A 9,329-nucleotide genomic window follows, 5' to 3' on the forward strand; every position below is an offset into this window, starting at 1 on the left:
AGCCCTCTCTTTTCTCAGACATTTAACAATGTTTATTACTGTTGTAAGTACTGTTATTTATTATCCTTATTGTAAAGTGAAAAAAACTTAGTAATATAGAGATAATTTACTAATTACTTATAATTGTACTAATTTATTCAAATTTGTGTTTATTTATTTTACCAATTATGTCCAATTACATTTTTAATTACTTCCAATGTAAGTATTCCCTGTAGTCATTACATGGTTGTAAGGGCAGAAATTAAATTAGGACAGAACATCTGTATTTGTAATGGGATTAAAAATGATGATATTTAATCCCATTTTATTTTATTTTATTATGTTTATGTATAATCATTAAACCAGTTAATATAATCCTTTAAAATGAAGTGTTACTGTTTCGCGGGATCTTTAAAAACCACCCTGACCATTACATGGCTACAAGGTTTGCTTAGAAGGGTAGGAGACCTACCCACAGGCTTGATTTCATTGAGGTTATGGTCAGGCTCTCTTGGGACAGTGGTCAGCCGAGGCTGTTTGCTTTTTTTCACCCAGTTCTGCACATCTCTTGGGAAGGGAGGGCCTCAGCACTCAGTGTGTAAACCTTTTTACCAGCTCTGACGGTAAAATGCCACATTAAGAATTTCCATTGGATGTTGGCCATTTCACTTAAATTCTGTTTCAGTTCAGTCTGTTTAGGGCAGGAGTTCAGGGTGAGTTTGTAAATGCAGGGGAATTCACTTTAATCGTGGCTGTAATAAACTCAGTGAAGTGTTGTATGGTGTCTTGTAAAGAAGGCAATTGATCATTCGATTGACTGGAGTTTTTGGGCAAATGTAGAAAACAATAGGGCAGCATTAACGTGAAAAAGGTAACTGAAGTTCATGTTAAGAGCTAGGTGGAGGAAAGTTAGGGTTGAGGGCTTTAAGCTACTACGCCCCCTCCTGTCTATTCTTAATGTTCCCCTGTCTGAGAGCTGCCTGAGTGCCACCCTTTTTCCACTGAAGGTGTGTGTGTGTTTGTGTGTCAGACTGGTGTACACTTTGGCAGGAAGGCACATGTGCATAGACACTCACACATTCACCCCAACACACACACACACACACACACGCCTGTTGAGCATGCAGCACTCTCTCTAATTTTTCCTGCTCATTCTGTTACACTGGCTAGTGGACTACTGGGCAGCATCAGAGACACCCACACCTTGGAGTGAGTGCCATAAATCTCCTTCAGCACCCTGAGCTTCCAGCAGCTTCACCTCCTGTCATTCTTTCACTCCAGCAGACACCTGAAGGCACAGAAGAAGACTTCACCTGAGCTTGACTGAGGGATTTCTGGACGTTCTACTTTGGGAAATGCTGCCATTCATCTAGCAACTAACTAAAGAGATCCAGACATGGTTTAGTAAAGACATGTTTGAGGTTTTATGCTCTGCAGCAAGATGGTCAACAGATAATCTACTGCAGGAGAATACGTGAGTATACATTTTTTTGTTATATTTTAGAAGATTGTATATAGAAAACTTGCTTAGGGGTTATATGTAAATTAAAGGTAAATAATAAAGGTATTTATTAAGAATGTATCAAACTTGCCACACTAATCACTAATAACAGTTTATGTTTGATTAATGATATGATTAATGTTACAGAATACTGAAAGCTGAAACTGAAAGATATATCCTTCTATAAAAGGTCTAATTCAGGGGTGTTCAATCTTAGGGCTGGGGTGGTTGCAGGTTTTCAGTCTAAACTGATTCACATCTGACACTGATTTAACCAATCACACAGTCACTCTTCAAACAGATGACATGCCCCTTTATGGATAAGATAGGACACCCCTGGTCTATTTTACATGAAATGCTTTAAGGATACACTGTTAAATCATCAACTGTGCTTTTAATTTTTGGCATTTTATCGCTCTTTTCCAGATATGAGTCTTCTGTTTTCTGGATAACCATGATGTTGAGGCAGTGGAGCTTTGCTGTGCTCTTACTGAGCATCCCTCTACCTGTTCAAGGGAGACCCATCCAGGCTCTCAGCCACAGACTGTACGTTTTGCTGTTCTATTAAAGCCACAGTTGATAAAAAAATAAATATTAAGTCAAGCTCATTATCCACAGCCAAATGCAATATTTACTCTATCATCAACTATCAGATGAATTAATGTCCAGCTGACATTAATCACTTAAAATTGTAGCCTTGTAGTTCTAAACCTTGACTGTATATTTCAATGGTTCTTTCAAACTGTAAGTATTAGGCTACATTCGTCAAAAAGGGGATTCCAAACAGTGATAAAAGAACATTACAATGTTTGTTTCTTTAACAAGCATGGGATCTTAGAGTTGTAGGTTTTTTAAGTTTACAGAACGCCTATGAATGCTCCTCCATAAAATATATGTACCACTGGCCTCCAGACCTCCTCCTAGAAAGCTTACGTTCTGCAAATTTCAACCAAAACCCAAATCTAACACAACTAAGTTAAGCCAATCAATGACTTCTGAAGTCAGTAATTATTGTCAGTCTGGTCCTGTGGATTAGAAATGGAAGCAGGTTTGAAGCTTACTGTTCAGTTCCAGTTTCTCAACTGTGGTCCTGCACATATTATATCTTTTTTTCTGTTGCAAATACTTTTTAGCCTATGGAACCTACTTTTTAGCCTATGTAACCTAGGAACCTTACAACCATCAGATAACAAGTAAATATGTTCTTTTTCTTGTTGTTGTTCTGTAAGGAAATGTGCAAAGGGGTGAACCATCTAAAACGTTGCCACTGACTTTTGAAAAATGTATTTTTACACAGTGTTTGTATGTAATTTAAACAACTATTCTGAAGGCAAAAAAGGCATGTCATATTCATATTGACTCCATTGCAACCCCTTGATCTTCTTTCAGGAGGCGATCTGTGGGTCACGCTCAGCTGATGCACGATAGAGGACGGTACCTGCAGGAACGGAAGAGGCGTCTGTGGCTGCAGGAGCTTTTCAAGCAGGTGCACACTGCCAATGTATGGGACACTCCCTCAGACAGTGACACTGGCCTCCACGCTGTTACCTGGGGTGCCCACAGCTCCAAGCCTGCCAGCAGCACAAAGGAGTTTCCTGTAGACTTTGAGCCAGAGAGCACAGGCAGCACTGACACTCTTCTGCAGGAGACCAACAAGGAGCAGACTCTGCAAGGTGCTGCAAAGAGAAAGAAGAGAGTGTGCCTGGGGAAGTGGAGAGATGGCACAAGAAGAAGAGGATGGCCATGCTTAGGCTACAGCTCAGGACCAATGAGAGGTCCATGACCAGAGAGACCTATTGGCAGATTCAGACAAGTGTGCAAAGAGCCATCAACCCCTCTGGTGTCTGGACAATTGCTTCTGAACTATTCTGCTAATGTCTGTGACCAGCAGAAATAAAGTACAGTACTTTATAATGATGTGTTGCATCATCTCATGCACTGTCTAAAGACGTAGAGGTGTTTAAACGTAGTCCAAAGATTCTTTTTTTTTTTAAATGTCAATAGTGATTTACCATTGAATTTTTTTCAGTCTATTCAGTTTATTCTTAATCTGCTTCTGGACCATAGGATTTAGACTAAGCTCATGTTCACACCTGGTCACTTAAAATAACTCATATCTGGGTTTTATACTAATTCGATTCTGGCCACATGCCTCTATTTAAACTTGGTAGTCCAATGTGTCTCCAGTTAGTTAGACTGTAATGCGCTTGACGAAATATGCAAACTCTCTTGTTAAACAGCAAATATTACTACTGTTTCAGTTATACTGCAAAGAGTTTTGGTTGTTCAATTGTGTAACACGTGGCTTAAATGTGTCTCTGACCTCCTGTTTGATTGATCAGATTTGTATCCGTTGTATGTGTGTCTTGGGTGTGTTTACACTTGATTTGAATAAGACTCGGCCTAATTCAGATATAATCTTGGACCCAGTTTCCCAAAGCATGTTTACATACAGAATATCTTAACATGGGGAGAGAGAGTACTTAGTATGATGTGCACTTGACCATATAAGAATCATGATCTAAGAAACATCTTTGTGCTAAGAAGCTTTTAAGAAACCCACCCTCACCCCCCACTCAAGCCAGTAAAGGGGCCAGGTGTAAACAGGGTCTAAACACATTGCCAAACACAGCAATTGAAGCCTGACAATACAGATACAAGTCTGGTTTCTGTATTTTATATGGAAACAAAATCAAGATTCATTTCATTTTATATAACTAAACAAACTAAACTAAATCCATACATCTTTGCATTTATTTATTTGATTAGAAAGGTGAATATTTATTCTGTGAATGTATCACAATGCTGCTGATTTTTCTACAAGTTTCAGACAATGCACTTTAGACAGCTGTGCTATACGCCTGTACATCAGTATCTTTAAATCTAGTGTTTTCTTCAGTGTTTTGTTTTATGTCTTCCTTTTCCGTTTTGGTACAGAAATACTGTAGATATGGCTTTCTGCCTTCAATTTCTTTAAATCTTGTCAATAAAAAAAAGATGAGCAATAACAAAATGCAAAGTGTGACTTTCAAAGACATGCTTCAAAAACTCAGCAATGAAATCCCTGTAATATTAACTATTATACAGTTTATATGAGACAATAAACATTATATTTCAAGTCAAATATATATTGGTGTTAATGTGTGATTAAAGGTGTGCCGGCACAGCCATGCACTGAATCACACAAGCTAATGGAAGGGAGGCGTAATGCACCTCTGTGTCAACTTCCTGAGTGTTTTAGCTTTTCGCTTTAAAGAGTCATAAAAGCGCAGAAATCAAGGCAAAGGCTGATAAGCCCTCGGGCACAGGAACAGAAATCAATTCAGCCTAACAGTAGTACTGTACTGCTGGAGGTTCAAATACAGGAGGCAGATGGGTGAAAAAAAAATATATATATATATATGTATATTTGGTCTCTTTTAGGAGAAGGATGGGTTAAAAAAAAATTAATGTCGATTTTATCTAACAATGACAAACACTAAATAACAACTCCAAGTCCAAAAGATCCAGTCTTTCAATAAATTTTTTTTTAAATACAATCCAGAAAATCTGCTGGATTTTCTTGTCTTTGTAGGGTAAAGGTTACTCTGTCTCTTTAAATGTCACCAACTCATTTGGAACTAACTGCCTGACCAACCTGACCGGCAAATTCGTCTAACACTGTGTGCTGGTACAGAGCACCTGTAGCGCATGTTATAGCAAAAATGTTTTATTTCCTCAGAATTTATGATTTATGATAGGGCATTTATGATTTCATCAATGGATCAGGATTATTGTAATTTGGCAAAAAAGGAATCTCTCTTACACTGATCATCAACTATGGTGAGTAACGTTTATATAAAATGATGGATTTTTAACCTTCTCATGAACTTAGACAGAAATTGTACACTTCTAACTTTAAATGTTGAGTTTATTTGAAATTAATTTTGTTAATAACCTCACTTTTATTTTCAGATTAGGACAAGACAATTTTCACAATTTTGTTCGAATACACCAAAACAATGGGCTTTAAATGAAACAATAAAAAAAGCAGCACTATGAATATGTGTCTGTTCCATAATTAATTTATGATATATTAAATCAATTTAATTGAGAGTTTATTAGAAGTGTTAAATTGCCTTTTGGAGATTTTAAAGGAACTTTCAACAAGAGAAATAAATGACTGTCATTGCAAGTGAAGAAGGTCATTATCAGTCAAAAACAATTAACTATTAGAGAAAGCAGAAACATTAGCAGTGCGAACAATCTGTTTTATTTGTAAAAGAAAGAATGCACTGGCAACGTCAGTACAGACAACAACTAAAGTATGATGATTCTTTACTTTATATCCAGTCAAGTCCAGAACACATTTTCAGGGAGGGATACTGTAAAGGTCTACAACCAACAGATGCCTTTATGAGTGTAAATAGAGGGTTTACATTTAAGAGTGGATGTGCCAGATAAGACTGCTCAAAAACAACTCAAAAAGTCTGATCAGTTCTAGTACAAATTTTTTTGGATAGTTAAAACCAAGAAGCTAAGAAGAAAATTCTGATCTGAAGAATACCACATCATCTATAAAATATTGCAAAACCACAGTTAAGAGTATGGGTTTGCATTTAATAGGCTGTCAATGAAACTGGTTCACTTGTGATTTTTTGGTGACGTAAGAGCCAATAGAAATAGCAGGATGAAGTGTATAGAACTGTACTTTACTGTACTCAGATTTAATCAAACTCTGTAGAGCTAATAGGATGATGCTTGGCCGTGTAGATAAATAAAGACTCAAAAGCTTTAAGGCAAAGTAATGTAAATGTTCTTAAAAGGCAGCGCGAATCACCTGACCCCACCCCCACTGAGGAGATTTTCACTTACTAAAGATACACTGTCTGGCCAAAAAAAAAGTCACCACCAAAAATATTTAATTTTAGACCACCTTTAGCTTTGATTGTGGCAAACATTCGCTGTGGCATTGTTTCAATAAGCTTCGGCAAAGTCACAAGATTTATTTCAATACTAAATCTAAGGTGCTGTCACTATGATTTAAAGATCGCTGTTTTGAATCATGGGTTATGCTGCTTGCCATGTGATGTTGGTCAGTACAGGCATCTATTAGCTGATGTATCAGAGCTGGGACGGTGCGCTTTACCGGTAATGCTACATCAGTGGCAGTTCGAAAAAAGGCGGTGCTTGCAAAATCTGTCAGAGGAGGCATGTGCTAGTCCTCACTCTCTAGTGTTGGGGGCATTTCTAGTGGTGGGGGCGTCCAAATGAGTGGGTGGAGGAATTGGCCTTCCAAATTGGGGATAAAACGGCATAATAAAATGGAGAGGCAGTTAATAAATTGCTTAATAAAAATCATAACAGTTCACACAGGAAACACAGACATACCAAAAGTCATGGGACAGCAGTATATAAATTGATCAAGTGTTAAATCAGAAAACATTAGACGTGCCAACACATGTATAAGATGTTAGGTGCTATCTTGAGTAAGGTTGCATATCACATGACTTTTTGCATGTCAGTTTATTTGTTAAATCCCTGTAAGTCACCATTCCAATCACATATTTGTTGCTTTATTTAAAAGTGATTGTGTCTGTGTGCAGAGGCAAAACTCCAAAAACTGTATCACCGTCAAAATCCTAATGGACCGGACTGTAAATTATTTGAGTAAACAAATGTAAAAAAGAAAACATGCTTAAAATGCAATTAAACATATACTACTATATTTACAGTATATCAGAACCAGTTATCTTATTGTTCATAAATTGGAAACAGTGCTTAATGTATTATACTAGTTGTCTATACACCATGGGGCAGATTCCGAGACAGGGATTAGACCATTTTGACTGGATATTCTACAACTAGGCTTAATCCCTATTCTGGAAACCAAAATGTTTTGGAACAGTGCCGTATGTAACAAATACTATAGAAATAATATTCAGGTAAAACACTTCCAAGATAGTATACTGCAATGTGTCTGATCTTGATCTACCCCACAGGTTTACAGCAACCGCTATGGAGTGATTTTTGCCTGCACCTGTGGTGTGATCATGGGCGTGGGATTTGGTGCCAACCTCCTGGTCTTCTCCCTCTTCGCTAAACACAACACCCTGCGCAAGAACCGCCTGGATGCACTCCTCCTCAGTATGACCCTGGCAGATTTTTTCAGCCTGCTCCTGATCCCCTTTACCCTGCACTCTGCTGTCAGCTTCTCCTGGCCACTGGGCGACACGTCCTGCAAAATCTACCAGTTCCTGCTGGCTTTCTCCCTGGCTGCCAGCACCTACTCACTGTGTGCAGTCTCGATGGCACGGTTCATGATCATCACCAACCCATACCAGCCTCCTTCCACAGACCTGGTTGTGCTGATGCTCGTCATGGCCTGGGCTTTGAGCTTCTTCATCAGTCTGCCCTTGCGCATTTTTGCCACTAAGGAGAGCCTGGTGCCAGGTTTGACCAACTATACCTTCTGCCTGCCCACCATCCAGGAGCACCACTACCAAGTGGTACTAAGCCAGTTTGTGCTCTACTACTTTATACCAATGATGGTAATTGCTGTCAACTATGTACGCCTGGCTCTGTTCCTACACAAAAGCCCTGTGATGTCCACAGCCAGTGCCAGGAACACACGCAGAGCTTCCCTCATGGTGTTCCTTGCTGCTGGGACCTTCACTGTGTGCTGGCTGCCAGGTTACATCCTGGAGCTGTGTGTATATCTGGGCCTCTACATGCATGGCCAGTCCTGGGAGATGTTCTACTTCACCTGCACTGTGCTTCAGTACCTGCATCCCTGTGTTAACCCCGTTCTGTATGTGCTGCTATCCAAGCGCTACCGGAGCCAACCAGGAGTCTGGCTGTTTCACTGTAACCGTAACAAGGTGCACCCTCAGATCATCAGTGTGACTGAGAGCTTCTGATACTGAAAAACATGAGTACTCATGGCTATCTGAAGATTTTTAAAGAAGAAGCTTGAAATAATGTTTTGTTTTTCTATTTAATTTATTAATAATGCTGATGTTGGTTTAAGAAAACTGATGTTGGCTGGGTTTCCCAAAAGCTTCCTTTTACAAAGATAATAGGAAAATTTCCACTTCTGACATGGCCCAGACCGGGGTGACCGGGACTGGTGAAAGGACTGGGTTGGGGGCTTGGACAATTATGGTAACAGGGACTGGGAGAAAAACTAGTGCCCAGAGAGTGATGGGGATTGGGAAAGGGATTGTGATGGGGGCTCGAATAGTGACAGAGACTGGTTGAGGGACTAGGATGGGGGCTTGGATTGTGACATGGTAAAAGCCATGGCTCTTCCTCTAACAGGACTAAGCTATTGACTGTGAAAAAATGACTTGAATTCTCTCCTCTGCACCGGCTCCACTCTTTTAATGAATTTTGATCTTGATACTGTATAAAACATGTACCTTTGTCCTGTTTTTTTTTCTTTCATTTTGCAGACAAACAAAAATTCTGTATTAGCTGCAACAATCTGTGTAATTTGACCCAATTCGGGAAGTCCTGAGCATGAGCCAATACAGAGAATTAAGAATCATATCTGTGTTTTACTTAACTCCTTTGATGCAAACAGATGATACCAGTATAACTGACCCAGGCTTGCTTATTTGTTGAGATACCTTTTTCTGAACCTCAGTAGGAAAAAAGGGGGAACAAAACTATTGCAACCTTTGTCATCTCAAATTATGGCTTCAAAAAATACTTTGATAAGTAATATATGATTGCCGTCTGGTGTTTGGTGGCAAGGGTAATGGCCACCCACCTGGTGATCTACAGGACTTAAAAGCGAACACTTAGTATCAAATACTGCAGAAGACCTGCCTGTGTCATGTGATGCACATTGGGGTCACTTAAATCT

The 9,329-nt window shown here is 39.2% G+C and overlaps 2 protein-coding genes across 2 annotated transcripts; both read left to right on the forward strand.

Moving 5' to 3' along the window:
• The first annotated feature begins 1,035 nt into the window (after positions 1-1,035).
• pthlhb (parathyroid hormone-like hormone b) lies at positions 1,036-4,493 on the forward strand. Its single transcript, XM_007228304.3, has 3 exons — positions 1,036-1,453; positions 1,907-2,026; positions 2,870-4,493. The coding sequence occupies exons 1-3, from the start codon at positions 1,392-1,394 to the stop codon at positions 3,261-3,263; spliced, it is 576 nt and encodes a 191-aa protein (XP_007228366.3). The 5' UTR covers positions 1,036-1,391; the 3' UTR covers positions 3,264-4,493.
• A 571-nt stretch (positions 4,494-5,064) lies between these two features.
• LOC103040849 (galanin receptor 2a) lies at positions 5,065-9,008 on the forward strand. Its single transcript, XM_022672170.2, has 2 exons — positions 5,065-5,302; positions 7,462-9,008. Exons 1-2 carry the CDS (start codon positions 5,300-5,302, stop codon positions 8,377-8,379), a joined length of 921 nt encoding a protein of 306 aa, XP_022527891.1. The 5' UTR covers positions 5,065-5,299; the 3' UTR covers positions 8,380-9,008.
• The last annotated feature ends 321 nt before the right edge of the window (positions 9,009-9,329 follow it).

Source organism: Astyanax mexicanus, chromosome 2, assembly GCF_023375975.1.
Source record: "Astyanax mexicanus isolate ESR-SI-001 chromosome 2, AstMex3_surface, whole genome shotgun sequence".
Taxonomy (NCBI): domain Eukaryota; kingdom Metazoa; phylum Chordata; class Actinopteri; order Characiformes; family Acestrorhamphidae; genus Astyanax; species Astyanax mexicanus.